General features: G+C 41.1%; 1 protein-coding gene across 1 annotated transcript; it reads right to left on the bottom strand.

The window, feature by feature from the left end:
* Nucleotides 1-1,901: 1,901 nt before the first annotated feature.
* On the bottom strand, nt 1,902-5,374 carry LOC117542886 (semaphorin-5B-like). The gene is made up of 3 exons (XM_034210761.1): nt 5,237-5,374; nt 2,739-2,946; nt 1,902-2,113 (listed from the first exon to the last, which is right to left on the bottom strand). Exons 2-3 carry the CDS (start codon nt 2,866-2,868, stop codon nt 1,902-1,904), a joined length of 342 nt encoding a protein of 113 aa, XP_034066652.1. The 5' UTR covers nt 2,869-2,946; nt 5,237-5,374.
* Between the last annotated feature and the right edge of the window lie 12,179 nt (nt 5,375-17,553).

Genomic DNA, 17,553 nt, shown 5'->3' on the forward strand with positions numbered 1-17,553 from the left:
TGCGGATCCTAATAAAGAATAAGAGTAAGAATCATGCGTCTATCATCTCTCGCAAATTATGTTGTTCTGTCTTTGTCTTGTGACTTTCCCCTTTATTTTGAATAGTAACCTTCCCTCTCGTTTCAGATACTCTGACCTCCCTTCCTTGTGTGTCACCCACTCCTGTGATTGTCGACCCCGCGCCTGATTGTTTCCACCTGTTCCACATTACCTTGTGTATTTATAGTCCTCGTCTCCCTTTGTCCTGTGCCAGTTCGTTTCGTTCTTTGTGACAAACAACCAGCGTTATCTTGCCAGGAATACTCCCAAGCAGAGCTTCGAGCCACGTCTTGTTTAAAGTGCAACTATCATGCTATTTTTAGGCAATAGCATAGATCTCAGATATATACACATATATATTCATGTCTATGAAGTGTTTTGCTCAAAACACCAAACAGATCTCCCATTCTAGCCATGCCTCATATCCCTCTATTTCACTTCCTGTTTCAAAAGTGCTGATTTTGTGATAAAGCTTTAAAAAAATAAAATAATTGATAAGAAATAATAGAGGAGGGTCTGAGCTCATGCGGGACCCGGCAGCTACTGTCTAAACTAAATGCTGCCGTGATGAAACGCCATATCATGGATTATCAAGGATTCTCTCTGAAACAGTCTGGAGCTCAAAGGCTTTCTCTCTTGCCGGTTATACCACAAGGTGAGTTCCTTTTTACTTCCTGCTTCTTCATACACATGCTCTCCAGTACAGGTTAGCTCTGAGTGTTAGCGATGCTAATGTAAACACCGACCATATTACGTCCAAAACAGTCGGGCATTGTTTCTGATAGCAACGTTTCTGATTGGGCCGTGGGTCCACATTTCAGATATTACGTCATATCGGACGCAAATCTGGATCAGCTCCGTTGTTCCCCGTTTTTAGAGATTTGGGTACGGAGGAAAAGAGAGAGGGTTTTATTTTCTGACCCCTTTAAGTATCATTTGTCATTCATGCTCCCAGTGTTTTTCCTCTCCCAGTGTTTTTCCTCGTTAAGAGTGATTTCGTTTTTTGTACCGTTGTAGTTGAGCTTTGGTTTGAATAAACCCTTTTTTGTTTAAACCTGTGTGAGTCGTGCATTTGAGTTCAAACCCGTTTACTTAGTCGTAACACTATAGAAATAGAACGAGAGTAGAATTAACATAGAAGTGTTTGCCTTGGTCATTTCACTAAGCACCACACTGAACATCGAAATTCACGGCAACACTCTACTCGTTTTTTGCAAAAGTAACGGGATAAAAGGCATATCAAGATGGCCGTCACTCTGACCATCCTGCTATGTTGATTTTCACACGCAACAAGGATGGAGAGTCACAGACATGTCCTTTCCCACCACTGATGCTGGACAGGACGGACATATTTCAACATCTTGGAACTACACAGTTGAATCCCAAGCTTCTTCAATTTATCAAAGTTTCGCTCACTTTTCTTGCAACTTAGTGACTTAAACCAAGGATCATGCGCAGAGAGATGCCGGGAAAGAGGTAATGTTTTTCTTATAAGAATCAGACTTTCCCTCTCTTCGATAAATCTCATGAAGCATCTGCATCACTGTGCAGAAGGAAGGGTGCTTCTAATCACTGTGGAGAGGTTTGTGCTCACTTGTTGGCGGGTGTGTTTTGGGTATTATCACCACGTAGCCTACAATATGTATTTTTGATTTTGGTGTGGAATGTCGCATTAATGTAATTCTCCCTCTTACACATTACTTACATTTACTTCCACAGTTCCTCGGTTTCTATTTTCCAAGTTATCTCCATATCAAACTTCATGAAAGGATAGTGTTGGGTTTAGTGTTGGGTTGCCAGGATGTGTATCATGATCTTCCTGGATCAGTTCTCCCCCACATTGTGCAGATTGTGTGCAGTACTCACGTCTCCGTCTTGTAGGTGGAGCACCTCTCCAGCGGGATCTTCAGGACTCGGTTGTTGAGCCCGACGAAGAGCGACCTGTCGCTGTGGAGGATCTGCAGACTCAGGATGGGTTCCCGCACCCCCGCTGGGAGGAGCTCCATCTCCTCCAGGTAACACCCCTGCAGGTTCTTATTGGGCGTAGCAAGGGCCTTCAAGATGGTGCCGTATTCTGAAGAAGGGAGTAGATACCAGCGTTCAGTTATTATGCTCCGAACATCCGGAACCAACTCCCAGAAACCTGCGGGTCCGCTGCAACTCTGACTACTTTTGAATCCAGGCTGAAGACTTTTCTTTTTGCCGCTGCTTTTAATTGAGCTATTCACATCTCACGCTGCACTGTAACTTTTATTCATGTACCTGTTATTCATGTTTTATTATCTTTGCTTTTAAATGAGTGTTTTTAAATGCCATTTTATGATAGGTTTCTTAATGCTCTTAAGGTCTTTCATTTTTGTAAAGCACTTTGAATTGCCTTGTGTTGAAAGGTGCTGTATAAATACATATATGTATATATAAATAAACTTGCCTTGCAGTATTTAATTTGATCTTTAATTTCCGGATGCATATTCAGTAGTAAGATAACTTCAATATAGACTCTCCTTGCACTATTTCTATTCTATTTTATTTGTATTACTTGCACTATTTTAATTATTTTGTCTGTGTTATTGTGTTGCACTGCTGGAGGAGCCTGTGACCTAAGCTTTTCATTGACATATCTACACTGTAGCTATCTACGAATGACAATAAAAGCCTTGAATCTTGAATAAGTTGTGTTCCTTCCCTCCTTCCCTCACCTGTGCTGATGTACATGACGTGGTAGAGGGTGTCCATGCCCTGCACGATGTCCACCACCAGGTTGGAGAAGCGCACGTCGTCCTGCATGACGAGCGGATCCACAGACTCCGGCTGCACCACGTCGTTCATCAGGTAGAGCCTCTGGGCGTCCTGCAGGCTGCGCTCCGTCAGACCCTCGTTGGGACCCTCGTCGTTTATAGTGCCGCACTGAGGAGGGAAAGTGTTAGAAATATATCACTCGTCACCGGCTTGAGCTTCAATATCAGGATCCATGTATTTCTGATCCTCTTCAGAATGGAAGTAGTCATCACAACTAGTTCCTGAACAGTGTCCTTCACATGCTGATATCCAAGAGAGGGAGTTACACAATCACAAGATGGAGGAATGCCGGTTCTTAGGTAATCATACATCCTGTCATGTACAAAATACTGAGTCGTTGGCTTTTTTCTGAAAATCTGAAAATTCTGACTTTTTCTCAAAATTCAGAAAATCTCAAAATTCTGACTTTTTCTCAAAATATCAAAAATCTTTCTCAAAAATCGGACTTTTTTCTCAAAACCTAAAAATGCAATGTTTACTTCAGATTAGCTCCTCGTCAGAAATGAGCATGCTTGTCATATGTCTGTCTCCATAGAGGCTGAATCATCATGTTAATCACATAGCTATCATATGCCTCAAACAGTCCTGATGCTCTTCTAGGTAATCGTATATCCTGTCATGTTCACAGCTACAGTTGGGATACCTTTGTTATCATGCTACTCTCATACTGGAAGAGGACATTCACTATTTTCACAACAGAAAGGAAACGGGGTGAGGTGTCAGAAGAGGTTGAACAAATGTAGGCTGGAAAATAGAAACAATGGCGAAGCACCTCACAGTTACTGCATATAGGAAATCAATACTCTGTCGGGTTAGATTTTGTTTTCCACTCTTAATTCTATTCTCAGTAATTGCAACTTTTTCTGGGGTGTGAAACGACTGAACAATGTGCCTGCGATGAGACGCTAGAGAAGAATACAAATAAACGGCTCTGAAAGCTTTCTTCGGCTGCACAGATGAGCACTGCTCGTTCTTTAGGACTTCAAATGAGAGATTGATTTGTTAGTAGACTCCATTTTTGAAAAGTATAGCAATGATTTTTGAATTTTAAACGGTATCTTAAAGGTAACCTCAGTCCCGCTGTGCTGTGTAAGAAGTGAGCGAGCTCGAGCCACAAACTGGTTATACATTTAAGCTTGAAATTGTTGTTGAAATATATTTAAAAAAGGAATATGGACTGTTGGACAACGAGAACTGGAGAGGAGGCATTCCTGAGACTCAAATGTTCCTCTGTTAGGGGGAAATTGATTGAGATTGTGGCTTGATTTAAATTTAATTGGATTTAATTGGCTGGTCTTCACTTTCAAAGCCCTCCACCATCTGCCCCCCCCCTACCTCGCTGACCTTCTCATCCTCTACCAACCACCCGGTCCCTCAGATCCACCTCAGCCGGTTTGCTTTCCATCCCCAAGGCCAAACTCCGGAGCTTCGGGGATAGAGCCTTCTCTGTGGCAGCCCCGAAGCTCTGGACCTCCCTCCCCCAATACCTCCGTGAGTCTGAGTCCCTCACCCTGTTCCAGTCCCGCCTCAAAACCCACCTCTTCAACTCTGCATCCATAAGCCCCCCCCCCCTCTCAACCAACTTCCTCCTGACTGCTTTTCTGTTTTTGTTTGTTTTTGTTTTAGTTTTGTTTGTCTACCCTCCCTCCCAAATGTAAAGCGTCTTTGGGTTCAAGAAAAGCGCTATAGAAATAAAATATATTATTATATCTTTTCGCAGAAACTGTAGTAATCACTATATTTTGCAAACATTCTTCCAGTTTTCTTTCGACAAGCGCCTGGACTGGACTGTGGACTTGTTTCTTAGAAAGAAATCGACCAATTGTTGGATCGTTTCTTACAGTTAAAGCAACGTCTTTGCAAATATGAAATGGCTTTGTCAGTTATTTGACACAGCAGCACCTCTTCTCACCCTCTGTCTAAAACCAGAGTCCAGTCTGCTCTGATTGGTTAGCTGGAGGATTGTTGACATTCACCTGGATCCATCTTCTTCTAGCATTTGGACTATCTATTTTTTTAATGTGTGTGAGAGAAACTCCCACTGGGGGAACACAGGGATTTTAGCCTTAGCAGACCATTTACATGCACTAAAACTTATATTACACACTACAGGAAAGGGGAAAACCCATAAAGCACCTGGGCTGTCAAGATAAAAAGGCCAACACCAACTGACACTCTTCTGTTGGGCACGGTCTTAGTTTCTGCACATTTTCACATACACGCAAACATTACTGATGACTGACTTCCACATTTGCTTAGGTGTCTTTGAAGTCCTTGGTTTTTGTTATATCGTAAATAAATACGCTTTTTGTGACACATAACTTGTCTGGTCTCCCATCTTTGTTGCAGCCTATGAGCCGGTGCCGTATCAAGGGCTCATTTAATTGGTTAAACTGACCTGGAAGTTGTGGATGGGGTTGGCGGTGGGCAGCCAGGTGGAGCGGGGGTTCTCCTGGGAGCGGAAAGGCCCGTTGAAGGCCTGCGAGATGGCGCTCAGGTTGAAGGCACACACCGCCGACGCTGCTATGCTGTTGCTTTAGTGACAAGGATAGGGAGAGGAGGGGATAATGTGAAGGGATGGGGAGAGAGAGAGATAGGGAATACAAATTATTTCAACAATAATATTCATAACAGTTTAAAGTTGGCAGTAAATGTGCGGCGATATCAGGAATCAGTAGAGCCCAGCTGTGCAATAAAAGCCTTTTTGTAACGCGCTCCATCCTCTTAATGGAAGTCCTATCATTTCTACCTGCACTAAACAGGCGCTCGCTGGAGGCTAAGCTATGCTATCAGCGCTGCACAGTGGATGTGGACAGCATTAAGCGGAGGATATGGGAGGCAGTCGCACAGATTATGTATGTACGCACGCACACACACACACACACACACACACACACACACACACACACACACACACACACACACACACACACACACACACACACACACACACACACACACACACACACACACACACACACACACACACACACACACACACACACACACACACACACACACACACACACACACACACTGGCAGTGAAGTAAAGTTATTATCATGGCGCTCTTCTCGGGCCATAATGTGCTGAAGGTAATGACTTTCTTAACTGCCTGTTCTTTTCCCTCTTGGCCCTTCCCCCTAACACCCAGAACCACACCACGACTTCTTACTTTGCGTCGAACAACCTGCAGCCTTAGCGTGGCTGCTGATAAACCATAGCGAGAGATAATATACTGTAATAGTGAGAAAACAAGAAAGAAACTGAACGAGGATCAGTGAGAGGAGGAAATACTTCTGTATGACTTCATGATGTGAGCCGTTTTGGTGGAGTATAGATCAGTCAGCGCTGCAAGTCCAGTTCATAGTGAGGCTTTAATGTGTTGTTAGTGTAAACTTATTTGTATATTTTATAGAATAAGTATTGGTTTGTCTTTTAGTATTAGAGGCAAGATCTGAAGTAAGAACAGCACGTTTTATGTGAGTTAAGATCAGAACAAATGTATGTTCATTCCTGACCTTTAAGAATAACAGATAGTGAAGATAATCTAAGAACAAAAGGTCAATTGACTAATTAATCAGAGCTTTATCTGATCTTGTGAAGAAATGGATTTCACAGGAACATCTACAACATGTGGGAACAAAGAGTTTTCATTATTTTCTTTGGATACTTCGCCTCTGGGTTCAATATCCTTATATATCTACCACTAAGATGCTTCTTAGTCCACTTAGTCCACTGTTTTTTTGGGTTTTAAAACCACCTTTTCAGTCCAATCCATTTCAGGCTTGTGAGAAAGCGAATGTGTTGTGTCATTACTGAAGGGAGGGAAAGTGCTGTGCAGCTTGAAATGGCTGAGAGAGCAAACAGGTGGCTCATTGACAGCCTCCAGACCTCAGAAAAACATAACTTTTCTCTCCTTTTTCTTTCAAAGGATCGTCTGCGGACAGAGATTTTGAAGCGGAGTGAGTGCGGTGGCAGAAACCAAACTCCTAAGTGCAGGAAACCACAGGAAAATCAGCTGTAATAAGTGAGCGGCAGCCACTACCGTGTTCACACTCACACACACTTTGAAAGGAAGTTGTACTGTGGCTTTGTGGTTGTGCTGCAGCTCGCATTAAAGTACCACAGAAAGCCTGACACTGCACACATTATTTCAGATCTCTGCTCGACATTGACTGAGTTGCAGACATAGATTTATTTATAAGATCTGCACACTGAAATCCAAGATGGCTCTTTCAGTGCAGACAAAATCCTCGTCTGGTACGGAAAAACGTCTGGTTTTCTTCGGGGTAAGCAGCCCACGGAAAATGTGCTGTAAACCAAGGTTTAAACTACTCTCCAAACTATCTTACTGGACTAAAAGGGTTTTTGATATAAGGAACTGGTTTCCCTAAAATCCAATTTAAGTTTAGTGACATTTTCAGGGCTTTTTAGATTTTATAATGGGTGTGTATGGGACAGAATGATTGAAGCTAGAGCGAAAGGGGGCTTTAAAATCTTCTGAAAACATCTCTTAACCTCCTGGGACCCAGCCCATTGGAAATGTCCACTGTAGTAGACATTTTGTTAACATGCATCTCCTTTTACTCTTTTGATCTACTTTATCAATCCCTGATGTACTGTACAGAGGACATCCTGGTCTTTCCAGTGATATGTCATTGGTTAAAATTGCAGGCTGGGAAGTTCCTCTTTCTTTTCATCCAAAATGGCTGGCATACCAAAAACAAAATGTTATAGAAGCAGGAGGAAGAAGAAGTCAAATATTGTTGAATAATTGTAATTTTGACCATGAAAATCATATGTTCTTGTTTATTAACATGTGAGGAACTATAGAATTAGTTCTGAAAGCAATGAAAATGTAATGTAACAAAAAAATATAAAAAATTAAATATTATTTTGTATATGTTTTTGTTGTTACATTTTTCATTAGTTTTACCAACATAACTTGATTTAATTGTATTTAAAATAATATTTCCAAAGAAATAAATCCTTCAAATCTGCCTTTTCAGTGTCTGTTGGAATGTGAAGGGTTAAATGCCGTCTCTGCGAGTTATGTGAAGACGGGAGAGCTTGTTGGTCCCTCTCTACATTCACAGAGGGCCCAGCTATAGTAACTCAACGAGAGAGTAATGTCAAATGACAGTACAATTGACCAATCATATCTTCCCTCTAAATGGGCGGGCTTTATTTTCGAGGACTTTATGACAAGTCCGCCCGCTGTGAGGTCTATGCAAGTGGTGCAGTGACGCGTCCTAAAACCCGGAAGTAAGCTGCGCTCGGATTCCCTCGACAGAAAGCAACGGGATTTCTCCATAGGATTTTGGAAAATAGCTTGAAATAAGGTCTGTGGAAAACGAACCTGTTAGATAAATGCACGTTGTGTTCAGCCGGATAATATCCACATGTCTACCCTACTTTTATTATTTTCGAATCATAAATCTAAACGATAGATTTATGATTAGCATAAGTTCGTTCATGATGGCTCACTTCAGTGATAGTGATGACATCGTTGCGAAATTATTAACCGAGTCATTTTCAAGATTGAGTTACAATGATACACTGGAGTGGCAAAGGATCAGCTGCATGACCCGCCATCAAGTGCTTCATCCAAAAGGACAGGAGGATGGACTGTGTGTTTAAGTGATTTATCATCAAAGGTAGGCCAAAGTCATTTTCAATGTGGGCCGCCGTGCCGACTTAATTCATTTGTAATTGCTACTTGGCTGTGGGAGCCTGTCATGATAGGTGTTTATATAAATGGTGTTGTTTTGTGTGGCAGAGGGTCGCTGTCATTGATGCGTTTTGCACCCCGGGCCGCTGTTTTGATATTCCGCTGAAGTATACGCTGTGACGTAATATCTCTTCTTTTTTTTCCGAGGGGGGGGTCAGAGGGCCTAGGTATAAAAGTCACGGCTCGCCACTGGCAGCGACTGTATTCTCCATGACACAGACAGTCTGTGGTTTGTACTTGTTTAACTTGTGTCTAGTTTCTGAACAGATATGAAGAGCTGTGAGCTCTGAGTGCTAAGAGCTAACGGCTGGTTTTGTGTTTCTCATTGAAGATGACGTCACGGCTCTGCCTACACTGCGTTACTATAGTTACTACCCCAGTTCCTAAACTGTAATGGAAACGCAGCATAAAGTGAGCCTGGCCTGACAAGGCCTAACGAGGCCTAACGAGGCCTAGCCATACCATACTAAGCCGAGCGAGGCCCTGCAGTGGAAAAGCGCCATTAGAAAACAGCCACCACGGCCACATTTTACTCACTGAACACACAGAAATCACTCAAATGGATGATCAGGGAACTCAGATTCTCATGCCGAGAAATGTTATCTCTACTAGGTATGGTTTCTGAAGAGGAGCCAAAACTATCGGGATGAACCTGGATACATTCTGAATGAGACTCACTCATCAATAACTACTTAACGTTGGCAATATTGGCATCAGGATCGATAACCGCCAGTATATAAAGCCCCAGTCACACAGATAAGGGCATTTTCTAGTTAGTCAGTGACAAGGTATTATAGCATTCATTGCAACTTTTTAAATGTCATACAAACAGGGTAGCCAACTCTCACGCATCTGGCGTGTGACACATGCTTTCACTCTCAATCTCACGCTCTCACGCTGCCCAAACTATTCTCACGCCAAAAACAAGATGAACCGGCGATCGTTTTTGGTTGGTTATTTACGATGTTGAGTTGACAGCTGCTCAAGCTGTTGATCCGCCCCCTCCCCGCCCCCACCACTCTTAACAACGTTAACGGACAGCAGAGCAGTGGGAGCCGGTTGGTCAATCCCCGACCCGTATTGCGCAGATCTGAGATCCAGTAGAAATGATCAAAAGTAAAAGTCTGCTGCTTATTGTTCTACTAGGCCAAAATAGAGTCAAAGAGTATATGAGAGTGAGAGTGTGTTAATTAATATGTTTGGCAGTTTGGAGTGAGTCTGTAGTTTTGTGTGTGTGTGTGTGTGTGTGTGTGTTTCATGTATAGGCCTCTCACGATCATTAATTTTGTTGGATAAATTTTCCCGGAAATTATTGCGATAAACGATAATATTGTCGGCACCGTTGTATGACCATTTTAGACCACTGACATAATGATAATATATAATAATAATTCAAGTACATCCTTTCAAACTGCTAGTCACATCCTCATGTAAATGGCAATTTATCGAGTTCATTTTTATTTACCCGACCCGACCACGGATAAGCGGGAGAAGATGGATGGATGGATTTTTATTTATCGTACGATAAGTCAATTAATTGCTTATCGCGACAGGCACACAATAAAACAGTGGAAACAAACATGTGTTTGACTTTCAATAGTGAATGAAACTTTGTGCCCTTTATAGTCTGTGTCCAATATTGTGTATTTGTATATATTGTATATCATACTAAGGTCCCGCTACTGACACGATAGCAGTCATTTAGTGCGCATATGTGTAATTAAACCCATGATATCAAAATCTCACTCCAGCCAGGTGCCCAAAGTTGGCAACCCTGCTTTCAAATACTGGTTTTGGACCGTTCAAAACCGTATTCTGCTCCATTAACAAAGTGCTATAACCCTAATTGTTAAACACATTTTACAGATTGTTTTGTAATTATTACCAAAAATGTATGTAATAGATTTTTAATTAGTAAATTCTAACAAGAGTTAAATTACGTCTCAATGCCATTTATAGTGAAGGCAATTATAAAGTGATACGGAAAAACGTGATAAAGGACTTTGCATTTAAGTAGTTTTACAGATGTCTCTTTTATAATGATGATGCAATACACATGTCAACACCAGCATCCTGGTGAAGCTACAGCCCCGTATCCAGCTCTTCTTATTTGTACATCCCTGTTTTGCAGCACAGAACATCGAGAGGACAGAGAGAAGTGGAGCACTTGAAGAAATACAGTCCATCGCACTAATGGATGCAGCCCAGATGCTTAAAAGCCCTGGAAGTGATCGAGAAGCTGTTTGACATCTGCTCTGCTGTTAGCTGCTGCTCTCATGATCACTTTCATTACGACTGACGCTCCTTCTCCCATGATTCATCTCATCCCAACAGCCCACCCCGTCGCTGGGAGTCTGCTGAGATGCCGCTTGATTTCCTGTCTTGTTTTACACAATTCATCACCGTTCAAATCCATTTAATCGACTTCTGATATCCTCTGCTGTCATCCCCATCCAGGAACAACAATCGAAAGCTGCTGAATGCAACAGGAATAATAATCCTGCAATATATATCTTTTTATAAAACGGACAAGTCAAATCAAGCAATCTGATTGGTTCTTAGCCGTGATATAATGGGCGTATATCACGGGTAGAATTGTAGTTACTTTTCACAACAAGTCAGTATCCCTCCGCGTCTGAGAAAAGCTACAACCGTAACATTACGTCCGTTACGAAACTAACTACCTAACAAAGTTTAAGATGGTCGGGCCGAACCACGCCCCTTAGCTGTGATATAATGAGCATAAAATAGAAATAGAGCACTTCGAGTACATTCTTTTGAGATTTTAACAATGTGGTTTTCTTAGTTTGACTGAAAACTCTACAGCCGGTGATTTTCTATATTTTCTTTTGTGATAAAATCCAATAAAAAAACAAAACCAACATTGAACTGATCCGACAAACTGTTTGTGTGTGTGTATGCAAGCCTGATGAATTGTATCCCCTCTGTGCCACGGAGCTCATGTGTTGGTCAGCCTCTATTTAAACACACCAGTGAGCCTCACTGTTGCACCGAGTGACATGTTTCATTATTATCAGAAACACACTGTAGTTTATTTTGAGTTATACCCCGGATAAAACTCACCAGAGCACCAAATGATGAATAATCCACAGCTGAAAATAGTCTCTTGCAAATCCAACGATATATTGGAGTACTCGGATGTTTCGGGAAATCAAGAAGGAACATTTTGGAGCTTACTTTCCCCTAGTAGTGTGTTGTGTTTGTGTGCATGTAAACGGTCTGCAAAGGCTTGAATCCCTCCAGCGGTAGTTTCTCCTTTCATGAGATGTGTAGCAAGTAAATGACTTGAATACTTTATATATCACTGAGCCACAATCTGTACGGATCAGAACACCAGGGAGTGTGTGAGGTAAACACAACTGATATGCATCTCAGAGTAAAGCCTTATCTGTATACGCTGGGTGTTGTTGGAGTTGTTGTTGAACGTTTTCAATAAGATCCCTAAGATTTCTCCTTTTCTTCTTCTCTTGGTTGTTTTGACTACATGATCCGTCATAATATGCCTTTATTATCCAGTGGCTTTATGTCTCAGTGCGGTCATTCTAAAGGGTTTGTTTGACTCAGCACGCTAATGGAAAACTACAGGCCAAATATTCATTAAACTTGGTTGAAGGGTGTAGCAAGTGGGCTGAGGAAAAAACCCATTAAACTGTGGAGCAGATCCAAGTAACCGGGCAGCTACACACGTTTTGTTCTGCTTTCTTTAAAGGTGGGGTAGGTCATTTTGGAGGAACCAGCTCGAGTGCGCTAGAATTAGAAAATACACAGCCGGAAAAAATCTGCCACTTCCTCACAGAGCCCCTCCTCCAACACACACGAACGCACACATGACCAATGAGGGCACGAGATAAGTTTGTGCCCAGATGGAAGGCTGACAGGCAGGTAGGCCATCCAGTTACTTTAGCCGGGCCGGCTCAGATGATTGGTCGTGCTTTTTACAGCGCCACGGCTTCCACAGATGACTTTTTTGTCAAAGCACTTAAGATATTCATTGCTATCGGGATGTTCAGAGCATTCCATGGAATATAACAAAAAGTGTATCTCGAGCCGGTTCCTCAAACTTACCTACCCCACGTTTAACATTGCTAGATAAGGCTGTGTGCTGCATTCACCTGGTGTCGGAAAGATCTAACAAAATGTGTTCCTGTGGTAAAACTCACATGAACGTCGCTTTAAAACATGCAGTTTAAACGCTCTAAACAATGTTGTTGTCACATAAGGATTTAAAGCTCATGAACACACAGAAAATAGAATCGACTTCACAACATGGGCGATGGGATTATCCAATGATGAATCCACCATTTTTGTCGGTCTTATTTGTCTGTTTCTTTTCTGCAATTTCTTTTGAAATGTTATTCATAAGATTGCATTATTAACCTGTCTTCAAAAGCACTTTGGTCAACATCTGATGCTACTGTGCCACAACAATAAAGTGGCTTGACAAGAAAACTGGCACTTGCACATGCATTGTGCACGCACGCGCACACACACACATTCAGAGAGCTGAATCCCCAGGTTTTTAGCGAATGCGCCTAACCTCCTTTTATGTGAAAAAAGGAACGGCTAAAACTACATTAGGGCCGATGTTTCACCCTCAGTGAATACCTGCAGCGCAGCAGAAAGGACAAAATGGCAAACTCAGCACCACGGGAGCAGAAATTGAAGCCCGGCGGCCAGGATTATCCGTACATGTTTTTATACCGCACAACAATAAACCAGCAACAGCTCTGGCCCAGAACTGAGTCAGCAACACCTACACCCAACAACAAAGCAACAGCACAAGGAAACAGCGTTAGTTTTCTGCTGTACACTTGGCTGAGTATAAAAGCATTGTGAAGCATGCGAGAGGGAACATTTCATCACTGTGCTGTTTCTCTCTCAGCCTCACTTGACTTATTTCACAGCAGTTCTAACTCAGTGAGGAAACCCAAACAAAGTGCAAATAGTGGGAACAGATTAAAATAAAAAAGGGGTAGTATTATAATAAAACAGCTAGGGAGCAGATTTGTCAAACTGTATTCAGATCAGGCTCGGTTTTCCACCGAGGGACTGCAGTGTATTTCAAGGTAGATTTGAAGTCGGCAGGAGAGGACGTTGTGTAAAATCAGAAATATTCAGGAAAGTGGCTTCGCTTCACTGCCCAGCAAATCATTTATCTGCCCAGTCTGATCCCTCTTGAAGTCAGTAGCATATTTTCTATGCATCGGAGGGATTTCAGGGTCAATAAGTTGTGTTCTGTGAATAAATCAGGTAGGGCTGTACCCGATTATCCGAATATATGTATATTCGTTCGTTGGAGTACTATTCGGGTTTCAATTTCGTTATTTGCGTTTTTTTTCCCCGTCAAATTGAATTCATTGAAAACTCCAATATCAACGTAAGAGCTTGTGCCTCTTCGGGGGTGCTAACACTTAACCATAAACGTTATTGCTTACTTTCTCCATCTTTACAATGTAGATATTACTTTTTCTCTGTAGCAACAACAACTTCCTGTCAACAGCGCTAACTCTCCTTCAAAATAAAAGCATGTCCATACAAAATAGGAAGCCAAGCCAAATTACACTTAACACATATACAACTGCAACGAAAGTAACAAACACAATGCGATATCTTTTTCAATTTCAAAGAACACAAATTGGGTTACATTAACAAATAACTATAAAACAACAATACTGTAGAATAACTAAATGAATGCCGTGAATACACCGAAATACACGTGTGGTAAAATGGTATTCGGGACAGCCCTAAAATCAGGTAACATAAGTGTGTGTTTGAAGTTGAAATGCATGATACGATACTGAGTGAGCTTTGCAAGGGCTAAAACTTATACTTTTTTGAGCCTAATAATCAATGAAATGTTATTTAGTTTTATGAAGTTATTCAGCCTAACATAGTTCCAGTTATTTGTTTTTGGTAAGGGAGTTAGTTTGGCCCTTACCTCAGCTGACATAAAAACCATTGGCTCTGAGCAATAAATATAGGTTTGTTCAGAATAATCAAAGACATAATATGATATCAGAGGGTTTTTTCTATGTGAGTTGGCTTCGACACATTCTGCTAACGTTCAGCTTCATATTAGGATGTAGTGTCTCTACTGTGACATGTCTCCATGCTTCAATGTAGCTGGCCGGCTCTGTTGTGATTGGTCGACAGCTTAGAGATGTCCCGCCCCTAACCCTATCACGTACAATGTGTTGAAGCTATAGCCAATAGAAGCACAATTGTTAAGTAGTGATGTCATTATGTGTTTTACACCGCTCTCGCAATTGTTTTACGCTCAGTGTCCGAAAGAGAATTGCTTCTCAACTTATTCTTCCGATTATGGACTATTGTGATGTTGTCTACCAAAATGCACATAAATCAGATCTTGCTCCACTCAACATAGCCTACAACAGACTATGCAGATTTGTTCTTGGTTGTCCTTTTCGTACACATCACTGCACAATGTATAACCAACTTAAATGGCCTTCTTTAAATGTAAGAAGACGCACGCATTGGCTTCAGCTGATATATAAATGCATTTATCTTAACTATCCCCCTTATTTAAAGCAGTATTTTGTACCCTACTCACCAATTCATCAAGTTAGACACTCTGTTCAGATTTATTTCTCTGCAAAAAAATTGACTGGCAGAAGAGCGTTCATGTTCAAAGCCCCAACAGACTGGAATACTTTACCTGCTGCTATTAGATCTCTTGCATCATTGGGTTTGTTTAAACATGCATTATCATCTCACTTTCAACTGGTCTGTACTTGTTATTAATTAAACTGTTATTGATGAAACTGATTTGCTCGACTGTCTCAAATTGTAATGATTGTGTGCATTGCTTGAATTTCACTTAACAGACTGTGTGGTTTGTCTTGTTTTGCTTTTTGTCTTTTTGTTTATGTAAGTTGTTGCTATTGTCGGGACCCCCTTGAAAACGAGATGGTGCATCTCAAGGGGTTTATCCCAATAAATACACATGTCTATATATATTATGTTAAGGAAGAAAACATAAAGTTCAATAGACATTGGCTCAGAATTGAAATAATTGAAATTCCTTTCTGACTGTGATATTTTTTCAATTAATCATAAAACAAATGACCTTCAAAGGTTCCAAGAGCCCAAGGTCAAATTGCTTTATTTGCCTGAGCAACACATAAAAACCCAAAGAGATATTCAACAAAAAATATAATTTACAATCCTCACATGAAGATAGAACCAAAATGCATTGTTTACTGCTGTTTGAGTTCAACAAAATATTGGAGTACCCAGCTGTTCCAGGAAATCTAAAAAGAACATTTTGAAGCCTCTTACCCCTCTCCCCTCCTGTAGTTATGTTTTTGTGCATGTAAATGGTCCCTCCGTTCAAATGAAAATGTAATTTACCATCCTCACATGAACGATGGAACCACCAAACCTGTCCCTTATCATAACTGTTTCAAATAATTCCTACTACTAATCAATTAACGGGGCTCTCCCCCCCCCCCCCGGCTCTCAGATATCGGCCCCCTAAGAACCGGTGAAGTGGGGGGGGGGGGGTCAGTGAAGTCACCCAGAGTTAGAAATGGCAGGTTAGACCCCTCAGTGCGACCACGACAGAAGGACCCTGCCAATAAGGGCCGGAGTTAATTAAAAGAGGGGGCCGTGCTCAGAGGTCTTACAGTAAGTGTCTTTTATTCTGAGGGATTTGCTAAAACCCTCTCGGCTACATCAGCGTCTGGAAGAAATTACAGCAGCATTACTTCCTCCTCTGGCTCATTATTTCACTGATTGATCTGTTGAATTTTATTTCTTTTGGCGGATTGATTAAAGGGCCACTCGTCTACTTTCAGAATCAGTTTACTATTCCACAGAAGCACTGAGGAGCAATGAGGAAAAGCTGAGGCATTAAAACAGTCAGGGTTCACTTTGCTACCACAAAAAGGAGAGTGGAGGGGTGAAACATAGGTGTTTATAAGGTATACAGGGATTTAATAAGTGCTGTAAGTTATGTATTTACCCTTTTGATTATTCTTTCTTTACTAAGGGTGCAACAAGCAATTATTTTCATTTTCAATTAATCTGCAGGTCATTTTCTAGACTAATCGATTGGTTGTTTGGTCTACACTGTAAAAACTCAAAATCTTGCCAAGTATATTCGTCTCTCATCTCTAGTCAGAATATGTCTTTATACTCGATATAAGACCTAATAACTGAAGAGGTAACAATGCAGTGAGATATAAGGTCTTGTTTTTAGACAACGCAACTTCAAGACTCTTAAAAACATCTTATTTTGTATCTCAAATGAAACAAGTGTTTTAAGCTGCTGTGGTTTTTGTAAAAAATGGTTCGTCTTGTTTTAACAAATACATCTTACTTGATTAAAAAACTAATAATAACTAATTCTTATTATTATACTGACATCAGAAAAACATTTGTAACAACATTTACTGATCCTGGTAAGATATAGTTCAAAATAAGTTTTCACAGCTAATCACAAGATCTCCTTTATCTAAATATCCCGTCTTATTTCAAGAAATCTAACCAAGCAAATGTTCACTTGCTCTATTGGCAGATGTTTTTACTTATTACAAGCGAAAACACCTTGTTTTCATTATTCTTTTACTTGATTTTGGAGCAGCATTTTTTCCAGTGTATAAATTAAATGAAGCGACCATAAACACAGAACAACATCATGTGAGTGGATCATGGAGGAGTAACCGCTGAAAGAACCAATAACTCCTGTTAAGGGAAAATAAACAGTGGATGTGTGGGAGAGAGAAACACAAAGTGTGTGTGTGTGTGTGTGTGTGTGTGTGTGTGTGTGTGTGTGTGTGAGAGCTTAGTGAGTGAAAGTAGCAACATACTAACCATACCATCTCTGACCCAGCAGGGGATACATATTAAAGCTCAGTCTCTGTATATGTGTAGCAAAACATGTGCATCAAAGTTTCTCGAACTCAAGAGTGGTGTCGAAATGTTGCATTTTGTCCGTCT

The sequence above is a fragment of the Gymnodraco acuticeps genome, unplaced genomic scaffold, assembly GCF_902827175.1.
Source record: "Gymnodraco acuticeps unplaced genomic scaffold, fGymAcu1.1, whole genome shotgun sequence".
Lineage (NCBI taxonomy): Eukaryota > Metazoa > Chordata > Actinopteri > Perciformes > Bathydraconidae > Gymnodraco > Gymnodraco acuticeps.

Coding starts and splice junctions, on each gene's coding strand:
- LOC117542886 (XM_034210761.1), bottom strand. CDS start 2,868: ATGAACGACGTGGTGCAGCCGGAGTCTGTGGATCCGCTCGTCATGCAG. Junction 2,114..2,738: donor CGTCATGTACATCAGCACAG/GTGAGGGAAGGA, acceptor TCCCTTCTTCAG/AATACGGCACCATCTTGAAG.